At 45.9% G+C, this 22,424-nt stretch overlaps 1 protein-coding gene across 1 annotated transcript in view; it reads right to left on the bottom strand.

Moving 5' to 3' along the window:
• Window positions 1-22,424, bottom strand: part of XPO6 (exportin 6) — an 80,455-nt gene that overhangs the window by 12,291 nt on the left and 45,740 nt on the right. The window contains exons 8-12 of the mRNA XM_004691701.2: window positions 22,059-22,185; window positions 17,603-17,712; window positions 8,795-8,903; window positions 7,357-7,449; window positions 6,260-6,329 (exon numbers count right to left, since the gene is read on the bottom strand). Coding sequence (XP_004691758.1) covers window positions 6,260-6,329; window positions 7,357-7,449; window positions 8,795-8,903; window positions 17,603-17,712; window positions 22,059-22,185 — 509 coding nt within the window. The remainder of the gene's footprint in view (window positions 1-6,259; window positions 6,330-7,356; window positions 7,450-8,794; window positions 8,904-17,602; window positions 17,713-22,058; window positions 22,186-22,424) is intronic.

Genomic DNA, 22,424 nt, shown 5'->3' with positions numbered 1-22,424 from the left:
ACCTCAGACAGTTTTTCACAGGAAGAACACGCTGCAGTTACTACTGTCACTACAAGCTAAGCTACATTCAATAAAACCAACTCTTAACACAGCAGCCCACAGGCAGCTTCCGAGCACCTAGCAGACAGACAATGCCTCCACCTGAAGCCAGACCACCACCACCTCCCAGCAGGGACCAGGGGAGGCACAAACAGCCCTGGGTGTGCAAGCCTGGTCTGCCTGCTCCTGACCTAGGAGGTACCAAAATATCTATGTTCGTGTAAGGACACACACCTGGGAGGCCCAGTAGGGGCCGGATTTCCAGGGCAGAGCCAGGGTCCCAAGCTAAGTCTCTGGGTCACTGTGAACCAGTCTGCTCCCCACGTCCATCACCCCCCCCAACCCAGCCCTGAGGCAGAATGAAATTTCCATGGGCTCATAGGTAGGGGTCACTCTGAGCAAAGGACAGGGTGCATCAGCACTCTATAGGTCTGCAGGAAGCAGGGCTGAGATAAAGGCCTACGAGGGAGATCGGGAAGATACAGGTCCCTGGCCACCTGCTGGCTCTGTGCCTCAGCGAACCTGTGTAATGTCAGCTTCTTCATCTTTAAAATAGAAAAAAAACCAAAAAAACTCTACCTATATTTAATTCACTATTGTGAAAATGGAGTTAAGCTATAAACTATATTCTGATCATTGTGTTTCTAATAATCACGGTAACAAAGATCTAGTGATTTATCTAAGTCTGAAACTGCCTTATTTTTAATGTGATTTTTTCAAGCTGAGCCTGGAGGCAGAGATAGAGACAAACCTCCTCTATTCGTCCTTCTTATTACCCTTTAGACCCTTCTCCCCACAAAGGTCCACAAAAGACAGGAAAAATGGCTCACCGTGCTCCTCCTTCCCCAGCAAGAATGACAGGGGCAGGAAGTGCCAGGACACTGCCAGTGGGGCACCTGAGATTCCCCCCCCTTCAAACTACTTTCAAGCCTGCCCCCTCCATCCCCCCTCCAGGCCTCTGCTCTGTGAGGAGGCAGTCCCTGAGCCATTATCAGCCCCTCCTCTCAAGCCCCCTCCACAGCCTCTTCCCAGAACCTAATCCTAAGCAGAGCCAGCCATCAGCAAGATGCCAAACCCAGGCTCGCGCATCAACTCCAGGACTCTGGTGGCCCAGCCCTCCCACTGCTCCACTCTACCATCTGACCCACCAGGGCTGCCTGGCGCCCGACGCTCCGCCTCGGCACACCCGGTGCCTCCACCTGGAGTCCCCCGCTCGCCCTGCACACCCCGGAGACCTCCAGACTCCCATCAGCATCACCTCTCCTGGGAGGTCTTCCCTTGCCACCCCCCAGCAGGGAGCATGCTCCCCCGGGGCAGCTCACAGACGCAGGGAGATAAGCAGTGATCTCCCAGGTTATCTCCTGGCTGCTGAGGCCCGGGCTCGGCACCCAGCACAGCACCTGGTGGTCAGCGGCCATGGCTGTGTGGACGGCACAGAGCCGTGAGCTGACTAGGCAGGAGATCTTGGGGAGTACTACCCTTGGGGATACACATTTTCTTACTGGCAGGTGACTATGGGCAGGCAACAGCTGGGAGAGGAAAACAACAAGCAGTAGAGTGACCACCTGTGCAAGTGGGGGATGGAAAATCTAGCGTGATGCCTCAGAATCTACACCAACTGCCATGGTGGCGTTCAGAGAGACCCTGCGATGGCTGCCGCAGGGGCCGAGGGTTTGGGAGGAGGACACTCTGGTCAGGCACGGTCACAGTGGGTGACAGTCCAAGGAGCAGGAAAACAAAGGGACGTCTTAAGAAAGGACCTTACCAGAAGAGTCACAAAAAGACCAGCTTTGCCCTGACCCCTCCCCCATCGCCTGTACCCCCTGTGCGTTGCACCCCCCCACCCCCAGAGAGCAGAGCCCTGGGACAGAATACAGGCCCTCAGGCCAGGGCCATGGGTCGCGGCGAGCCCACTCCTCCACAGAACAAGAGGGGGTCCACCCACCCACCCACCAGAGGAGTTCTCGTAGTAAACCGAGCCAAGGAATATTTTCAGTTGTGCCTGGTCATGAGAGGGAATACTCTCTCCCTCCCCCCCGTCAACAGAAATGCCACAACCTTACACCTTTTAAACGCCAGGGGTTTTCAAAGGTGACAGTCACGTAATGGGCTCCCAGGGAAATTTTACAAAACCCGATGTTTCTCTGCACACCAACCAAGGCTCAGGGCTGTGACGGACATGCACGCTGAATAAAAAATATACTCTGGAAACTGAAACTGGCAGCCCTCAAGGTCAGTGTTTGTAAAGAGCAATGTGGCGGTTTGGTCAGTATCAAAAGCCCCTCACTGCCTTGTGTGTTCCGCTCTTCCCCCCCCACCACCACCACGCTTATCCCACAGCTCCACGCTATTGGTAGTGCTCAGTGCTCTCACTGCGCTCACTCCCGAGCTGGGAACCCCTAGGTGTACCTGCAAGCCTTCTTAACTAAGTGCAAGCATAAAGAGAAAAGCTATGCCCAAACACCCTAAACCAACTTCCCATTTGAGGGAGGTCCCCGATCGTCATTAGACAACCTCGAAGCTATCACAACCAGGCCTCCCTCCTCCCGCCCCTCACCCACATGAGCACCTGCACAGCACCCGGGCATGCCCTGTCGCCCCTTCATGGACACCTCAGCTGAGCGCCAGAGCCCAAAGCGCTGAGGACACCTTCCATCTCAGTACTGGGTGGTTACTGGCTGTCCCCCAGTAACGCCTCCTTGCTATTCCCATCCTTGAGAACAACAGACAAAACAAGCCTAGGCCTACTGACAGGTGAGCGTCTGGGGCAGGGGAGAACACAAGGGTCGCGTTCTCACAATTCTCCTCCTGGCGTAATGCACACCTGGCCCCTCATCTCTCCCATGTCACCTTCCTTCTGAGCAGTACCTGGAATGAAGGTCACCTTGGAATTGCTCTGTGTGTGTGTGATATTTGATTATTGATACTGATATTTGATCATTTCTTACCTGCAGTTCCATACAATTCACCTTAATAAATGTGTCATTTAAGAGTCATGTTAATCAAAACTGCACCTGATTCTTTCCTGCTCCGTCTGCAAGCCAGATTCCCAGACACACACTCAGGCACTATGTACCCCATATCAAAGTCACCGCCCTGTCCCCAGGCCTGAAACCTCATGCTCCCCCTCCACAAAGCCATGGGTGCCCACCGAGACCTGAGGGGCAGGCCAGAGCTCCCCTGAGAAAAGCTGTTCGGGTCCATCTGCATTTTCTTCCATTTGGCTAAGGCTTGGACCTCCCAACAGCAGAGAACACCTGCAAAGCAGAGCTTTCAGGCGAGAACAATGAAGCACAGGCGGAGAGAGGCCGGAGCGGCCACACTAACGTGCGATCTCCCGTGAGCCACCTAGATGCCTCTAAGCCACACACAGAACAGGTCCCAGCAATTCACTGCCCTGGAAGAAAACACCTTACTGGTAAATATAATTCAGTTTTTTTCTTCCAGCAAAGGGAGTTAGGGAGGCAGCAGTAGGGAAGTTATAGTTGAGGCATTTCCCTCGAGAACAAACAAGTCATAAATGAGCCCAAGTACAACAAGCGCAAAAAGCTCACCTAGTATGGACAAACAGCCCCGTAGGTGAGAGTGCTCCTGCCGCTGAAGGGCAGAGTCCCCAGGGCCACCGGGAGCAGCGAGGGACGGTCTCAGTGAGGGAAGACCTCAAGGACCCACTGAGAGACACTTTAGGTCCGTGAGCGGTCACAGAAGCAGTGGAGGGCGCAAGCCAGCCAGCGGCGGCGCAGCCACACACCACAGCAGGGGAAGGACCCGCAGCGCAGCTCTGTGGCAAAGCAGCACGAGCCACTGCGGGGCCTCGGGCGCTCTCTCGGTGGAAGAGGAAGATCAGCCACAGGAGGGAGAGAGTAGGGACACACAGTTGCTTCCGGACTGGGGTGCTCTGACACAGATCAAAAGCTCCGAGAGCTGTGTGACATCCCTGGAGGTACAGCCCGCTGTCGTAAACAACCCCAGCACCAAGAGAGAGCAAGGCTCATCACTGACACAGGCTCCGGAGGCGACCAAGAACTAAAGCCCGCCTAGAATTTAGAAGGCCAGTGCAAAGCAACAGGGAAAGCAAGCCCAGTTTCCGTTAAAAGTCAGTAATGCTGGCCCTCCCTGGTGGCGCAGCGGGTTAAAGCACAGCACTGAGAAGCTAAAGCTACTGCAGCACCAGTTTGATCCCCGCCTGCCCCCGAGGTGACCACAGGGCGAGGCAGACCTCTCCTGACCCACCCGCTGCCCCCCTCAGCAGTGTGCTTCCTTGATCTGCCTGTTCTGCTCTCAGTTCTGTCTCTGGTGAAGCCTCTCACCACCCTGCACCTCTGGCTTGTACCCCAGTTCTGTATGCACAAATAAATAAATCTTTAAAAAAAAAAAAAAGGCAGTAATGCTGACTAACAGCGTGAGGTTTCTCGGGTGGGTAAATGGCCATGGGAACCGGGGAACAAACTGTTCTCAGAGTTCCCATTTTTTAACGGCCTTTCCATCGGCCACTTGGCTTTTGAGCCACCAAGGGGTAGGGGCGTGCTTTGTGAGGGGTAAGCTCGTTTAGAACAGGAAGTCAGTACTTTTCTGGTCCGGAGAGGTTTTGCCACCGGAGTACACACCAATGATCAGTGCTAGGAATGAAATTTAGAAATGATCCGGAGGGCCAATTCCAGCACACTTTGAAACTGCCAGTAAATAGGACTTCAGTGAAAGTGGGCATACAAAATTCCATTTAGGGAAAAATAAATCAGATTATCCTTCTTAGATGTGAAAGCTCTGAGTCAGCTGTTAGATCCAGAAAAAGAACTTAAGAATCAGTGCAGATTTCCACCTTCATCTGAGACAAAATCAGTGTGAAACAGTAAGTGAGCTACACCACTGAAAAGGAAACAGGAGTGAATTTTGGGAAGAGGGAGCACATGCTTGACTTTTTTTTTTAAGATCAAGATCAGTATCTTAAAGGATGTAGTAAGGAAGAGACCACCGGGACATGATTTTTCCCAAGGACAGATTCTGGAAACATCTGTAGCATTTGTACATAGTCAAAAGATTTGTCAGTAGTTATGACAGACTATTTGCAAGTACTTGCTTTGAAACGTGGTCTTTGTAAAGTGCTGTCTACACTGTCCTGACCCTATCCACAAAGCCAGGGCTGCGCTTGAGGCATGCAAGTCCCATCAACCTCCTGGGGCCCAGTGGACGACCGAGAAGCCAGTTCAGTCACGGAAACAAGCGTCACCACCAAGAAGGGCAGTCTCGGAAGCACGCCCCCCAGGAGGCGCTGCCGTGAATGCCAAGCTGGGCCGGGAGACAGTCTCACCCGGGCGGCTGGGGGCCAGGCCCAGGCCGAGCTCTCGCAAGAACACCGCAGAAGAAATGACCACCTCGAGACTCAGGGGCCGGGGCAACACGCACAAGGCACAGTTACATCTGCAAGAATAATATTCAATTTCTAGTGCTTTCAGCTGGCAAATCAATTTCAGCTTTAAGTTAACCCAGCTTTTTTTTTTTTTTTTAGCATTCCCATTATACTATCTTTGGGACTTGCACTGTGTAACCCTAGGTAAATTAACATCTCTGAACATCAATTCCTTCTTCTATAAAACTGGGACAACCTATTAGTATCACTACTCAAGCATCAGAAGACAGTTAAATTAAGTAAAGTAATACAGTGCCTGGCTTATAATGCGTTTTCTAAAGTGGAGGCTATTATCACTAAAAACTAAAAGCAACAGAAAATGCCGACCTGAAACCCCGAGCAGGCACAGCCCCCCAGCCTTTCCAGAGTGCTCTAAGTCAGAGCCCGCCTCTGGCCGTGGGCAGCAAGAGGGGCCAATACTAGTGAGCAGCCTCTCCAGCCACGCCCCAGCTCTGGGGAGCCCCACCCTCCTGCCTACACAAAGCAGAGGAGACCTCAGCACAGCAAGGCCCAGGCCACCTTCTTCTCTAACGTCTGCTGCTTGGGGACAGGCTGCCCCACTGGCTTAGCTTCTCCTTGCTCACTGACGCCACTCTCCAAATGCACCGGCACAGCCCCGCCCTGCACGTCCCCACTGCTCCTTTTCCTGAGGTTTTTGTTATTTAGAACCTTCCCTGGTCAAAAGTGGAGAGAGATGGAGCAGCAAGGAGGTGGCAGTGGAGAAATCATGTTCTGACAGCAAAGAAGGCAGTAATTAAATACAGTCCACTTTTTCTTAATATTGGTTAAATTAGAAAATAAAAACCAGTTTACCTGACCCTGAAGTAACTATAAACTGCTGTAACCCCAGATAAACTTCTAAATTGTCCTGAAGAACTGGGAACTGAAAACAAAGAAACAAAGATTAAAGAAAAAAAAAATGTGGATTTGATAACATTTTAATTCTAAAACATTAGAAATACCTATGGACAGGAAGGGGTGGAATTGAAAGAAAACTTCCCCGTGGGCCCTACAGCCTCTAGGAAGGGATGCCCCTGCAGTGGCCCCCACCTCCATGCTCCCAATGATGTCTACAAATTGCATTTTTAAAAAGAAAGAAAACAGCTTGTCAATGTGCTGCTTTTTGTTTTCAAACAGAGTAGTGGGTGCTGGGGTGACAAGTTAGGTTCCTAAAAGAGGCCAAGCCCCACGATGACCCACACCTTCCAGAACTCTGAGGCAAGGCCTATCTCCCTTCAAATCCACCTTGAGAACTATCAGCTGTGCCCTCTGAAGGTTGGGGAGAGGGAAAAGCAGGGCCAGTAACACACTGAGCAGACAGACCTCTCCCCAGAGTTGTACCTTTTCTCTCTAAAGCTACTATTAACTCACTGTAAAGATAAAGACTTTCACATGATGGATCACTAAGCAAAGCAGACAGCAAAATAAAATGGCACTTTCCATAAAACACAAGACACAGCTGGTTTGGGTAATGCAAAAGTGGACCCCAATAAATTATCTTGCCTTTGAAAAAGAGACGGGCTCAATGAGATCTCCTCATGTACCAAGCACCCTGCACACTTAGTGAATCAAGGAAGGCCTGATAACTAAGGCCAAGCGTGCTCGCAATCTGCTGGTGAGCTTCACAAAGGTTAGCTCTTTTAAACATAATTTTCAAGCTACTGAATAAGGCTTGAAGGCATTAGTAAATGTCGTATTACTTCTGAAAGTTAAAGAAAGAATGGGGCTTCCAAAAGCTGGTTTAAAAGTTGGGGGAAACGTCAGCATCTGTTAAATCTGAGGGTGTTACAGCAACCATGCTCTGTTTAAAATACACAAACTTTGTAGCGCTGGCGAGCGACAGAGCCTTACTGCTCAAGCTACACGCGAAAGGGACACAGTGAGGCTTGAGCCTCCGAGTGGGAAGTTACCAGTGCTGAGAAGGCGTGGGTGGGAAGAAGCTCCATCACTTTGGCCACCACCTCCAAGCTCTGGCGCAAGTACCGCTGCCACTCTGTCTGCTGCTGTGGGGAAGCACAGAAGGGTCAGCTCTGTTGGAGCAGAGCCCTGCCTCCCTGCCAATTCACCCTCTGCCGCAATTTTGAAGAAACTGAAAACGACAGAACCAGGTTATTTGGTATTTCAAAAGTTTTTTTAATCAGTGAGCTCATTGTATAAGAGTTTCCTCAGGTATGAAATGATCCACATAGAATGATCGACATTTTTCCCAATGGCTCACAGGAGAACACACTTAAAATGTCACTTGTGAGATGCTCCAGGCCTTTTACAGCATCCCAGTGGCAGGAATTGGTCCCCATCGCCTCCCGGAGCAGCCCATCACTGGGCTCCGACAAGGACAACTTCCTACATCAGTGCCGCTCAAACGCTGGTCCGCAGGCAGCAGCAGCACCCTCTGGCGGGAGCTGGTAAGAAACGCAAATTCTGTGGCCCCACCCCAAAGGTCAGGAGTCAAAACCTGTTTAACAGCTGTCTGCGCAGCTCTGCCCACCAGCTCTGCCCACACTGCCCTGAGAAGCGCTGTCCTACAGCCTACTGGAAGCCAGTGCAGCTCAAGTCTGCTAAGGGGCTACTGTGAACCAGGCACACGGCCAGTCAGTTCTTCCACATATAACTGTCCGTAGGGGTCAGAACTAATCACTGCCCTTTGGGGAGATAAGGAAATTTAAGCTCAGAGAAATTCAATGCCCAAATCTCTACCTCCTTCATGGCCACACCTGCAAAGATTTAAATCCAGGCTATCTGATTCCAAGTACAGGCTCTTTCTAACCCAAACATCGCTACCCCCAAGTCTGACAGCCCTAACAATGACTTGAAAACTCTAAAGTCCGCGGTGTTTCAGATAAAGACTGAAGTTGTGACCTTAGAGACACTTTCCTTAACAATATTGGGCACAGAAGCCTCAGTAAACTCCAGACATGTTAAAAGACATCAGTTGAAAAAATACACGTAAGTGTCCCTGTAACTCTTCCACCGGCACCTGGCGAGGTTCTATTTGCTTCCCAGAGTCGGGAGCAGCAGGGCAGGTGCAAGGCAAGGAAAATAGGAGGAGAGTTCTCGTTAAGTCACTGTGCACTCTGCACATATCTCTACTTAACGACTCTCATCTGTAGGGTAAGATGCCTGTAAAGCTTTGGGGTTTTTGTTCTTAACAATGACTTTTCAACAATTAATGAACCCAAAGAGACCAGCAGGAGATAAATTTCAAATGCATGACTCAAACCTTCAAACTACTCTGGCTTGACAGTGGTCTCCAGGGCAGGTGGCTTATAAGTTGTAGGCCTGAAAGCAACATTTTGATTCAGACCAAAATAGGACAACGATTTAAGGTGTTTACAGTGTGCAGCTTACATCATCATCCAGAGTCTCGTCATCCAATTCCTCCAACTGGGCCTGGTTGTATCTGAACTGGATTCGGTTCAACACCTCCGTGAGCAAGAGAACTAGGGCGTCTTCGTACCTATGTGACAGGGAGAAATTCAATGTCAGGTGAAAGCAGGCTTTTAGCCTAGGGTTTTGAAGAGCTCCTGTACTATGAAGGGATAATAGTGGTCACAATGGATTATCACCGACAAGAATCATCTAAACTACACTGAGTTTCTGGGCTGACGGGCCTATGTAGCAGAATGTAGCAGGCATAGTTATTTGACATGGTCTAGACAGAGTGGTCCTTTTATCATTGATCAGCCGTGATCCTCCTGCATCTGTTAACAATTCCTGACCTAGGTCTACTTTGTGTGACACTAGGATAGCCACTACCATGGATCCCATCTCGATGCCGCTTACAAAGATCACTTTTTATCCTTTCACTTTCAATCTATTTGTGTCTTTGGCACTAAAGTCAGTCTTTTTCAGACAACATATAATTGGATCACGTTTATTTTCTAGTTCATTCTGGCAACCCCTGCTTTTTAACGGGATAATTTAATAATTTACATTTAATATAATCGTATCAATTATAAGCAAAGAAGGACTTCTACCACTTTGCTACTTGTAGTCTGTATGGCATCTCATCTGTTCCTCAAATTCTCCCTTTTTGTACTCTTTTCTGTTAGAAAGATATTTTCTAGAGGGCCACTTTAATTCTCCTGTCATTATTTTTTACTATATATTTAGCTATTTTCTCAGCGGGTATTACAGCTACTATACATAAATAACTCAACGATTCCATCCTGTTAACAACTGTGACAGGAAGTGGTGCTGGTGTTTCTAATGAGGAAACTATAACCTGCCAGTGCCCCCTAAGCTAGCTGACTGAACCCAGGGCTCCCTAACTCAATGCCACTCCATGTTCTTCTCCCTACAAATAAGGTACCAATGGACTCTGAGTCTTCTCCACCCCCACCCCAAAACCTAAATTTTAGTCAACAAGACTTCAAACTTAAAAGAGGAAATGAAAACAGCCTGGGAACCCTAACACCTTGCTCCACCTAATAATCCCACAAAGAAACACCTGCAGCCCCAGGTGTCTGGCTATTCCCCATGTATGTAAGAACCTAACGCAAAAGACAGCGAGTACATGTGATGGCTGCTACCATGTCTGGCCTAGATGTGTGCCTGTCCTGAGACATCTGTAAGATACACCAGGGACTGCTCCCACTCATAAAGTGCGCCATTATGCTGGTTATTCAGCTCCCACTGCCAACCTCCTCACTCCTCTGGGGTGCCGGGGCCCCGACCACACAAAGCACGTTTCTCCTCCGGCTGCTGGGCTCCATCAACAGGGACTCTGGGGGAAGACCAGAAGGCAGGGGGAGTCTACCCTCCGCAGGGCTTGCTGTCCCCGCAGTGCTGCCCCACAAAGGGCACGTGGTAGTAATCACTGCTTCTGGCTCCAGCTCGCTCCACACACCCAGTGCTGGTCTCGCCGTGCACACTGCAGGAGCCGGAAGCAGCCAGTGACTGCTCTCCTCGAAGGAATGACTCCCAGCTCCATGCGCCCTCTCCTCTGAGCCCCTGGGCAGCCTACCTTCAGGGGTGAGACCATCACACAGGGGGCCCATCCCTCTCATCTTCTAGATTTTACCTCTTTCCTTTGCACCATTCGCCCCCGGAATGGAGTTGCTCCCTGTAGCCCTCATCTGTTCTTATTCCCATCTACTTTTCGCATCCTCAAAATCTGCCTTATCAATTTCCTACACTGAAGTCCTAAAATAATTATGAGTGGAATGTTTTCCTGACAAGACTCTCAGTAAGTCACTGAATCTGATACAGGTGAAAACCAGAACAAGATAACCAAAACTAAGAGGTGCCCGATGCCAAGACCACCCGGTCTGAGAATTACAACCTACATGATGAGACTCTGCAGAGACAGTGTAAGAACAACTTAAAAAATCCTCCCGAATCATCACATTTCAGAGTATGGTGAGCACAGCAGCTCATTTCTTGATTAAGTCAAAGGCACTGTCTACCCCTGCCCACAACGGTGAGTCCTTCAGTGTTGGCAGATGACTTAACCTCAACTAGACTGGATTACGCATGACCAGAAAAGATTGGTGGCAGGTAGAGCTCATTAATATACAACATCTGTGGTAAATATTACCAACAGAGTCAAAACCCCACATCAGTAAACTTCAAACAGGTGTGATCAAACACTTTAGCCTGGATTTTCTATTTGCCACTGACTCAGAACATAACTTCCTAACATTATAGAAATTTCATGCTGTAAATTGCTATGATGAGCCAACGTTTTCACGATTTCGTTGGGGGGGTGGGAGGGCAGAGGGGATCCCTTTCATCTATTAAAAAGTCTTGTTGAGCTATTGATAAAAAGGAGTTTGGCCCTCCCTGGTGGTGCAGCGGGTTAAAGCGTAGCACTGAGAATCTAAAGCCGCTTCCGCATGAGTTTGATTCCCACCTGCCCCGGAAGTGACCACATGGCGTGGCAGACCTCTCCTGACCCGCCCGCTGCTCCCCTCAGCAGTGTACTTCATCGATCTGCCTATTCTGTTCCCCACTCTGTCTCTGGTGAAGCCTCTCACCGCTCCTGAGCCTCTGGCCTGTACCCCAGTTCTGTATGCACAAATAAACAAATCTTTAAAAAAAATTAAAAAAAAAAAGGAGTTTAAGACTTAGTATGCAAAGAATAATCCTAAATTAGACCTAAAATCCTTACTAGCAGAGGCCTCCCTCAGCGCTTTCAAGCTATCACCAGCCACTGTAGCCTGGGCTTGATCCCCGGCCAGGGAGCTGACCCACAGGGTGCGGCAGACCTCTCCTGACCCACCCACTGTCCCCTCAGCAGTGCACTTCAGTAGATCTGCCTGTTCTGCTCCCTATTCTGTCTCGAGTGAATTCTCTCACCCCTCACATCTTTGGCCTACGCCCCATAAATAAATTAAAGAAATTTTAAGAGCTTTAAGTAAATAAAATCCTTTACTGGTATTTGAAAACTATGGCTATTAAAACAAACAATAAAAAAAAAAAAAAAAAAAAAAAAACCCTACCACTAGACTATTAAACCCAACCAAGCTAAAGCACACTTAGATAATGGACCTCCAAAGTGTTTGGTGAGAACTGGGGAGAATAATATATGGACAGGCAGACTCTGGGGGCCACCCCAGTATCCATTCTTCCCTTCTTCCTAGTGAAAGAACACTGGGCAAGAGGCTAATGAAGACTACATTTCCCAGCCTCCCTTGTGGGGGGCGGGGGTTGTCCCTCAAAGGCATATTGAAAGAAGTCACTGGGTAGGGTTTCTGAGAAACCTTCTTTTGTCCAACTTCTCTCCTTTCTCATTTGCGCTGCTTGAATGGATGTGATATTTACAGATCCAACATACATCTCTGACCATAAGATGGGTGAAGGTGAAAGCCATACCTAAACAGCCAACCGAATCCAAAAAACACCAACTAACATACAAAAATGAGGAGCTACTGACCATTTCTCAAAAGAATGCCCATCGACAGATGCCTACCTTAAGAAGTCAGATGCTGGAACTTTTAAAGCAGGTATTATAACCATCCTCCATGAAGTTCTTCAGATAAAAAGTGTTACATACCAAACTGTGACCCATCTTGAAGCTCTAAGCCCCAGGGTGACAGTATTCGGACAGGAGGCCTATCCCACTAACCTAGATTTTGCCTCTTTCCTTTGCCACCACTGGCCTTAGGGAGGGAGCTGCTTCTTGTAGTCCTCAACTGTTGCTATCTCAATATTCCCATTTTACTTTTCTAAGACTATTAAAAGGTTATAAAGGTTAAATGAGGTCACAAGAATGAGGTCTTAATTCACAGGACTTGTAGAAAAGAAGGAATACCAGCGTGCATAGTACATGTGGCCATGGCAGGTGTGTGCATGCCAGCTCCCCTCAGCCCTCTCCACACATACACAGGGAAAGGCTCCATGAGGAAGACACAGAGAAAAAGCATCATTTGTCTACAAGCCACAGAGCCTCCTTGCTGGAAACTAAAATGTCAGCACCCTGACCCGTGACTGCTAGTCTCCAAAACTAGTCTTTTGTTAGGGCAGCCTGAGCTCATCCAGACAGAAGGTAAATCATAAGAGAAATAACCTGGAATTCCAAGAATAATGGAAAACCAAGATAAATGGCCAGTGTGTGGGTAAGTATAATGCACTTTCTTCTCCTATGAAGATATTTAAGATACAAATGATGGATGAAAGTAAAAACAGAACTTTATCTGATGGGGCTTTCAGTAAACATAGATGTAAAACATGGCAACCTCAATACAAAGAAAGGAAGTTAAAATTACCTATAATGGTAGTAAGATTTCTATATTCTATGTAAGGTGTTAAAATGTGAAAAGTATAAAAATGTTTATACCCAGAGTAACCACTGAGGTTCACATAGATATAAATGCTCCCTAGATACATTAAAAAGGGCTAAGTGAAGCAGAAACTGACAGAACTGAAGGAAATCAACAAGCCTGCCATGACAGTTTACCTCTCAGTAATTGACAGGTATTATGTATGTTGTCTTTTCTCTGCTAGTTCTATCAACCAGCCTCATCTAACCAACATGTCAAGTGTACAGTGAACATTTACTAAGAGATCATATAACAAACCTTAACTGGAAAAAATTGAAATCACACAAACTATGTTTGCATATCAAAACAGACTAAAATCGAAGCAAGAGAAATGTAAAATATCTAAATGTTCATCAATTAAACAACACAGGAAATCTCAAGAAAAAAAAATAGAAAAGATTTTAAGCTGAACGAAAAGGAAAACATAGTAAAAACTAAAGCAGTGCTTAGAGACAAACTTAACATCATTTACTAGAAAAGTAAAATGGGAATACTGAGCTAACAACAGATGAGGACTACAGACTAAAACCTATTTTTTGTCCAGCTTCTCCCCTTTCTCATTTGCACTGCCTGAACCACAATGGTAAACCTATAGCCCTCACAAGTTCTACAAGTTACATGAAATTACATTATGTACACCATCTACCAGTCAGTGCCCACGAACTATATCATGTATGAAAGGGCAACAAGAAAATGAATAAAACACGAACATGACAGACAAAACCCCACGTCTGATAATTACAGAGGACTGAAGCATAGTCCTGGGTAGCTTTTCAACTCAAAGAAATAACTAAGACCCTATTTATTTGCTCTCTGAGACAGTTAACTGCATGCATTTCTCTTAGCAGGAGCTAGAAAGCTTTGGGAGCCCTTATATAAATCTAATTAATATCTTTTATCAACTATTTCAAAATGTCTTGTGTCACAATGGCACTTCCCTTTACTAAGCAGAGTAATCCACTCAGTTGAAGGGGGGAGGGGAGGCATGGCAACAATATTCCTACAATTGCCCACAGTTACTTACAGTCCAATTTCATGTCACCCGGAATCCCCATGCTGGTGTGTCATCAGCACTTGCCAGCATTCTTGCAACAAAGCGGTTCACAGGACATGACTCAATGATTTTAGGTTGCTTAACTCAATACAGGCATCCCCCATCTTCCCACAAAAGTAAGAGTTTACACAGTGTCTTCCTTCACATTGGCAAGCACAAAGAGGAAAGAGATATAAGATGCTTATGATTAAGCACCTGCTGTCAGGCTGGTACTATACACACACGGGTTTATTTAATTTTCTTAACAACTTAGGAAGTAGGAACAGCCATCCCCAAAGTATAAATGAAGAAAAGGAGGCTGAAACTCAGGTTTCTCCACAGTGGCATATCTGGACCCCACCTGCAATTTTGTTCAGCTAGTTATGTTACAGAAGACTTACTCCACTAACACTGGGATTCAAGTTTTCTAAAGTTCTCACCAATTCTGATCAAGAAACTCTTGAACAATCTCATTGTTGCAGGGAACTTGCTGAGCTCCAATTTCCAAACTTTGAGGATCAAAAATAAATCCATGTACATTAGCTCTGCTAAATTTGTAGACTACAATGCCTACCACTTTGTTGCGATGAATGATGCAAAACCTTTTAACCACAAGGGACAGGAACTGAGTGCTGTCTCTGTGACTTAACCACACCTACGTTTCCCATTTAAGACACCAAGAAAACATTCTTGACTACTTCCTACAAGTTGTTTCTCAAATTCTGCCCTGAACAACAAGTGTGATTCCAAAAGTACCCAGCTTCTTCCACATACACACTGCCAACTGAAAAACATCTAGTCACTTACATGTTCTAGTTAAAATAATTGTGGTGATGATCAGCGGGCAGTGTTCTCTATCAGCAGTGTCTGCAAAACACCTCTGCACTGGGTCTCTCATAACCCAGAGCGGTGTTCACCAAACTTGCATTTAAAAACTTTTCGGGTTCCTCCCTGGTGGTGCAACAGGTTAGAACGCAGCACAGCAAGCTGGCCACAGCCATTTCAGTGTGAGTTTGATCTCCAGTCCCGGAGGTGACCCACACGGCGCAGCAGACCTCTCCTGTCTCGCCGGCTGCTCCCCTCAGCAGTGTGCTCCATCAGCCTGCCTGTTCTGCTCCCCACTCTGTCTCTAGTGAATCATCTTACCACCGCTGCACCTCTGGGCTGTACCCCAGTTCTGTATGCATAAATAAATAAATAAGTTTAAAAAAATAAAAACTTTTGAGCACACATGTATAAATGTATAAGAGGTGAAAAGAAACATAAGTAAATTCAACTATTATCTTCATGCACCCTAGTGGGCTGGCTACTTTAACACCCTTCTTTGACATCTACGGTCCTAAACCACTAGGGGGTATCTGATCCACAAGCAGTTCCCCAGAATAGTGGTTACTACTAAATGGCATAAGCCACCCAACAGCTTTGGAAGTTCCAAGTTTTTGTTTTTAAAGCATAAAAGCATTAATTTTTTTTTAAACCATGAAAAATGCAGGTTAAAAAAATTAACCAATGATTAATTAACCATGGAAAAATTAATCATTTAGAAAAGATAATCAAATGATAAACATCCACAGTGTGTAATGTGGTTAACCAGAACCACTGACAGCCGTGATGCCAGGTGACAGACACCTGGGGAGGCAGATCAACACTGGGGTGTCATCACTGTGCCCACTCATGGTGTACTGAGGACACGTCAGATGCTGCAAAAGAGCAACTAATATTTTCACTTTGCAAGAGGAAATATGATCAGCACAAAACTTGACTGAAGTAACACATGCAGAAAAGGAATTTAAACTTTCCACACCATTGCTCCTTCTAGTGTTACAATAATCTGCGTGTTTACTTAATATTAATAATCTGCTATATATTTGTTCACTGAAACCATTTTCTCCACAGCTAAACCATATTTATAATATGCTTTAAAAAGCATTTTCACAGAAATAATTTCTCCAGTTAATTCTCCTAACAAGCCTGAAAGATATGAAGAATTTCTACCACTAAATATAGCAAACTGGCACCGTTGCAAAACCAAAGGACGTGACTGCTGGACAGACACAGTAATCTGATGATGTGCCTTTTCTTTGAAGAATCTCATTCAAAAATACAACTACTGAAAATTGGTAAAATCCACCAAAACCAAGATCTACTGTTGCGTCATAAGGTTTCTGACAGATGAATAAACTACCCATAACCACATCTGACCTAACACCAGAGCAACCTGGAAGCTATTTTGCAATCACAGAAAGAATGTTTGGGAACAAAAGTACTAAATATTCTGTTTAGTATTTAAAAAAAAACATAAACCTCAGCTCTGAAGGGTTTTAGCGGTGCAATCCAACCCTTCCCAGGAAGGCCTTCTCCTCTCCAGCTCCATATGGCACATTCCTTGGGGGCCACCCTGGGGGGAGGGGTGGGGAGGTACGCAGTGTCTTTACCACCAGCTATGACGTCTCTTACTGAGCATCTGTAATGTGCCAAGCAGTCGAGATAATTAGCTCATTTCACTTCAGAAAAGACCACAGTACTCAGGAAGCATACACCTTCTGTTTGTAAGCAGGGTAAACAGACTTGACAAATATATAGGGGCCAGAGGGGATTTATGCCATAAATACAATAATGAAACAGACAAAAATAAAACCAAAATAAGCCCTACAACTCTAAATGCAGAATCCAGGCTACTGTGAAGGGAGGGAAGGAGGGAGGAAGAACGGTGTTGTCGTGATGGTTCTGATGTGTAAACAGGACATCCCAAGGGCTATGAGTCCGTGCCTTCCACAACAAACAGTGCTGTGTTTTTTAATGAGGTAATGTTGGTTTACAAAAAATAATTATCTTTGAATAGTGTGGTTATTCACTATCTTCTCCTAGTTTTTAAAATACTTCCTTTTTCTAACATTTACTACTTGTGAATTTCTGAACAATATAAAAATATACAATGAATCCCAAGTTTCTATCAACTAAGTTCAGCTCCATATAAGCACCTGGCCATTCTGTTTTTTCTATAAGCCAACCCACCTTCCCATCCCAATAAATTATTTTAAAACAAACACCAAATGTATTATTTCATTCAATATGCACTTCAGTCTAAATTTCCGTAAAACACACACACATATTACACACTTAAAAAATCAATGATATAAATCAATGATATATATTACTTCTATAATCTGAAAAAGTCTTGAAATCAAGATCTATGAGGGAAAAGGAGAAGAAAATGTTCACTGGCATTAACTTCCTAAATGGCTTAACATGACTGACTTTCACTGGAAGTTTCTGGCTTTCACTGAAAATTTCTTGTGAACTTTTGATCACAAAACTGGCAAAACTCTACTTTTAGTTACCACTGTTTGTGGAACTTACCTGTTGAGAACTGCTTCCTTGTCTCCAAGACGACTTTTAATTTTACTTGTCAGATAGTCCAAAAAGAGTGTCCAGATATCCAAACAAGAGAAGTAACCTTCATGAGTAGGCTATGGTGCAAAAGAGATCCAGACAAGACATTACTTGGTGCCTCTCCTCCTCAGAAGCACACTCACCAGCTGAGGTCCCCTAGAATGGTAAAACCATCTGCCTGGGTTCCCCACCTTCCTGCTCCCACAATTAGTATCTTTTCATTGGGTCTTCAAACCGGGCCTGTTGAGCGTAACAAAATAAGGGGTACCAGGGAGCACCTCATAAGGAGACAGAGGCAGAATATACTGAGTTACAAGATCAGGCCAGCAAACAGCTATTTTAAACGTGATGGGGAAGACTCACAGATCACTGAACTCAAATCTGTCCTACAGAGAAAGAAATAGATCTAGAAATATGAAATGGGCCAAGACGAGGAGGAGGGGTAGGCTCCTTTCCCCGGGCCGACACTCTTTCCAATACATGCCATGACAGAACCTCAAGTAAATTCCCGAGAAACCAAAGGAGATGAGTTTTACACACTTGAACATTAAGAAAGTGACACTGTAGCTTTTATCTAAGATTAAAAGGAGACTGTTAAATCTAACTCTTGGGAATTATCTCATCTGCAAAAGTAGGGGTGTCAAAAAGGCTAAGAGCAACCTCTAACCAACTGTTGTTAAAGACAAGAAGAGACAAAAAGAGCAAGTCTCTGACTTTCCCAAGAGTCTTGAGATTTTCCTTTCAAGCAAAATGTAAGCTCTGTGCTCCCCAACATCCAGTCCTTCTAATATGTATTCAGTTTCAACCAGAGACCCCCCCCACCCCCAAAATAGCTACTCAAATTCCTGCTACTATAAAAACTCTCTGGTTATGCTAATGACTGCTTCATTGAACAATACACTGGGTGGGTGGCATGAGCATAGCTACACCAGTAATATCTTCTTCCTAGATCACCTTCCTTCCTTTTCTGTCCCACAGAGAAATTCAAGTTTACAAAGGTGTAAGTGGAATCTGTCCAAGGAATAATTAACATGTGTGTAACAAGCAGTGGGAGTTCTGGACCCAGCCCAAGCCTCAAACAGAAAAGCTGCAACTTTAAAAATGGAGCAGATTTCAACCTCAAAACCCAAAGGGAAGCCCTAGAGCTTCTACAGCTCAGTCAGGACCACTGCCGAAGCCTCCTCAGAAAACAGAATGACCACTTCCTGTTACCTCTTGAGGCTTCACAAAACTCAGGATGTCCATGACATGAAATGAACCAGAGAACAGCAGGGGGGAAAAAAATAAGCTGTGTGGAAATAATACCGGAAGCAGGGAGACAGGCCTCCACTTGCTGGCCAGAAGGTGCAGTCCCGTCCTGACTTCGGTCGTCACTTCGTCATCCTTCCTCCATTTGAAAAGACCCACCAGCTGCCCCAAAGAACAAAACTGACCAGATGCTCTATAAAAGCGTACCACATACACAGTGGTGTCAATCACACGTACTCCCCGGGCCCTCGACTGGAGGACTCTGCAGCACAAAGCTGGGGGAAGGAGCACGCACAGCCTCTGCAGGACCCAAGCACCACATTCTCATCCACACCGGCAGTCACACCATGCGGCCCCATGCACTGCCCACGAGCAGGCCTCAGGCCTCAAGTCACAGTGGGTACAGATAGCTAAGGTCACGACAGCAACAGGCCAGCTGCACCTTGGGAGTCATTCAACTTCTCAGAACCCTCAGACAAACACCAAACCCTCACAGAGCATTAGTGGTTCGAGGGACATCAGCTGGGACACGCAGGCGAAAGAAAAATGTAGGTAAAGAAACAGAAGAGGGAAATGGTGAAAGATAATAACACCATCTTTGCCTTACTACTGTTCTTTCAAATGTTCACTGGTAGTAAAATTTCTGTGAATTTCAGAAGTGAAAGGCAAAAATACTGAGAAAATACTCCTAACATTCCTCTGGGCCTGAGCAAAGACACAAGTTTCTACTTTACAGAGAATCTAACTATGATGAAGATCACACTGTTCAGGAACAGACGAGCACCCAGAGCGCGCCAAGAGTGCTCCCTTTCTCACTCTGAAGCCAGCCCAAAGGCCCCCCGCCACCACTGCTGCCATCGTTTCTCCTCAAGCCTCTCCAGCTAGGGGCTGCCTCCCTCCATGGAGCACTGCACTGTGAGGAGCATGGTCCAGGCTCTTGCCTTCTGCTCCGTACTCAGCCCTGTGCCTGCTGGGCCCTCAGAAAGGGAGGGTTCACAGAGGAGGCCAAGGGAGCCAAAGGGCGCTCAGCTGACCAGACCTGCAGGTAAAGAGAGGAAGAGCCCAACCATTTACTGCAGGACCACATTTTTTTCTTTCCCCAGTATATAAGCATAATTTATAAATACATAAAATCACCATATTCAGTTCTGTGGAAAATAAAATGTAGGAGTCTACTGAAAGAATAACAGAAGGTGAACAGTGGGAAAGGCCCACAAGATGCTTAGACTAAGGAAATTTAAAAACTTGCTCAAGGACACACACCTACTGGAAATAACCAAAGCTCACACATGGAACATTTGGGACCAAGTCCAAAGAAGGAAGCCTAAGTTACTTGTATACTTTAAGGCTATTTTTTAGCTTTCTTGTATGTCACATGCTAAAGGATCCCATTTCAAAAAGGGAGCAGAACTTGAAGATGCTTTTATTCCACTTCCAATAGACCCTTCTTCCTCAGCTTAGCACCAGCTCCTTGTTTCGCTCTCATTTCTGCTACACTTATCCAAAGGTATCGCTCATATCCTTTTCACCTGCCTCAACTTTAGATGCAACCATAACCTCCTCGCCTCTGACACTTCTCTCTCCAGCCTCAACCCCATACCTCCTCACACTTCCCCCTCTCCCTTGGCCTGGAGAGCTCGGCCTGTCTCCCGGCACTCCGCACTCACTGTCCCTGCTGGACACCTTGAAGCCTTCTCACCTCTGATCGCCTCCTACAGCTCTGGCCTTTCCTTCCTCCCAGAAATGGTTCACTCTTACCGCTGGGTTCTCTGGGGTTTTGTTTTCTTTGGTAGTTTCCCTTTTTATTTTTCCAATGTCTTCCTTTACTATTTTGCCTGGGTTTTCCCACGGTCTCTCTTACATGATACTTTTGCTATCTTTGGTTGAAGATGCTGCTGAAGTTGGTCTGCGATGGTCCATGTGGCCTCGGGCAGTCTGCTCACCCTGCCCTCCCCCCCCACGCTGTTGAACTGAGGTGTCTGTCCCCTGTCGGCTGCTGTTGCTCTATAATAACCCCTTTTGCACCTGTTTGTTTTTGCTTTTGAGTGAAGCTCCCTTCCCTTCCTTCTTGAAGGTTCCAGCTGGGAAGTCTCTGTGAGCACTCAACAGCTCCCACCAGTCCCTTCTTGCCTGTGAGGTCTCTCCTGAGCATCCCGACAGGCCATTGTTTGTTCCCTCACAACTTATTCTTCTCGTTAGTGCTCCATCCTTGTCACTGGCTTTCAACACTTTTATTATAATGTGTCTGAGACTGTATCTATTATTGTTTTGGTTGTAACTCTTGAGAAGCCTGAGTTAAGTTGTCTGGTTCATTTCCCTGGTAGATATGCTTCTCAGCACTATTTCTTTAAAGAAATTTTCTATGTCTTTCTCTATCAAGGCATGTATCTATGTACCTGCTGTATGTATGAGATAACGTAATAAAAAAATTTTAAAACATATACAAATGGGCACAAGGAGCAGGGTGTGACAATAATATTTAAAGCTGGACTGTGGTGATGGCTGTGCAAGTCTGTTAAACATAACTTCATTATACAATGGTGTTATGAGGTTATACAACATAACTTCATACATAACACCATTAACATCAAATGGGTGAACTTCATACTGTGCAAATTTTACTTCAGTAAACTTATAACAGATATATATATAAAAAAATTTTTTAAACCCTGGATCACTAGGATATGAATTCAATAAAATAAAAGGGCTGTGCTTGTGCAGGTTATATAAAATCCAGGGAGTTGCAAAAACATTTCCTAAATAGGGGGATAAACTGGAGCCCACCAAACTCAACCCTCTACTACAGTCTCCCTGTGGGATCTTTTAGTCACAGTTACAGATCAGAACTGAAAGCTCTAATTGCAGGCATTTTCTGTATTTTGCTTCTCCAACATATTAGTGGCTAAGAACACAGGTTCTGTGGGTTCAAATCGTGGTTTTATCACTTACTGTTTGACCCCCAGCAGTTTACTCTTGGTCCTCAGTTTCTTTATATGTATAAGAGGGATAATAACAATATCTGTCCTAATAGAGTTGTTTGATGACTAAATGTGTGATCTTCACATAGGAAGCATTACACAAATGCTTGAGAAATAAATTAGAGGGCTGTCCACTCGAAAATTACCAAACGACGGTCGGGGGATGGGACCTTGGGGCACCGAGGTAGGTGCTTTACCTGATGAAATGTGTACTTGAACAAAAGTGTCAAAAACTCCACGACTGGGAACTGGGAGTAGGACTCAATTCTTCTCAAGTGAACACTCACAAAGAGCCGCAGAAAGTCAGTAAACTTCTCGATATAGCTAAATAAGACAAGAAGACAAAGGAGACAGTAAGCAACCCAGCCAGCTGATTAGAAGAGAACTTAAATTCAATCCAAATCTTTCAGTACAAACTAAACAGATTTATAATATATTTCCATTTAAAAATATAAAGGCCTGTAACAATTACCTACAGGACAGGCAACCCTTCATTCCATTACCACCTGAAACATAGCAGAAAAGCAACTTTAATCCTCAGATACTATCTACTAGGCATTTTA

This window comes from Condylura cristata, unplaced genomic scaffold, assembly GCF_000260355.1.
Source record: "Condylura cristata isolate star-nosed mole 26May11 unplaced genomic scaffold, ConCri1.0 scaffold00032, whole genome shotgun sequence".
In the NCBI taxonomy this organism is placed as follows: Eukaryota; Metazoa; Chordata; class Mammalia; order Eulipotyphla; family Talpidae; genus Condylura; species Condylura cristata.
Note: the sequence above shows the minus strand (reverse complement) of the source record. Positions and strands in the feature narration are given on the sequence as shown.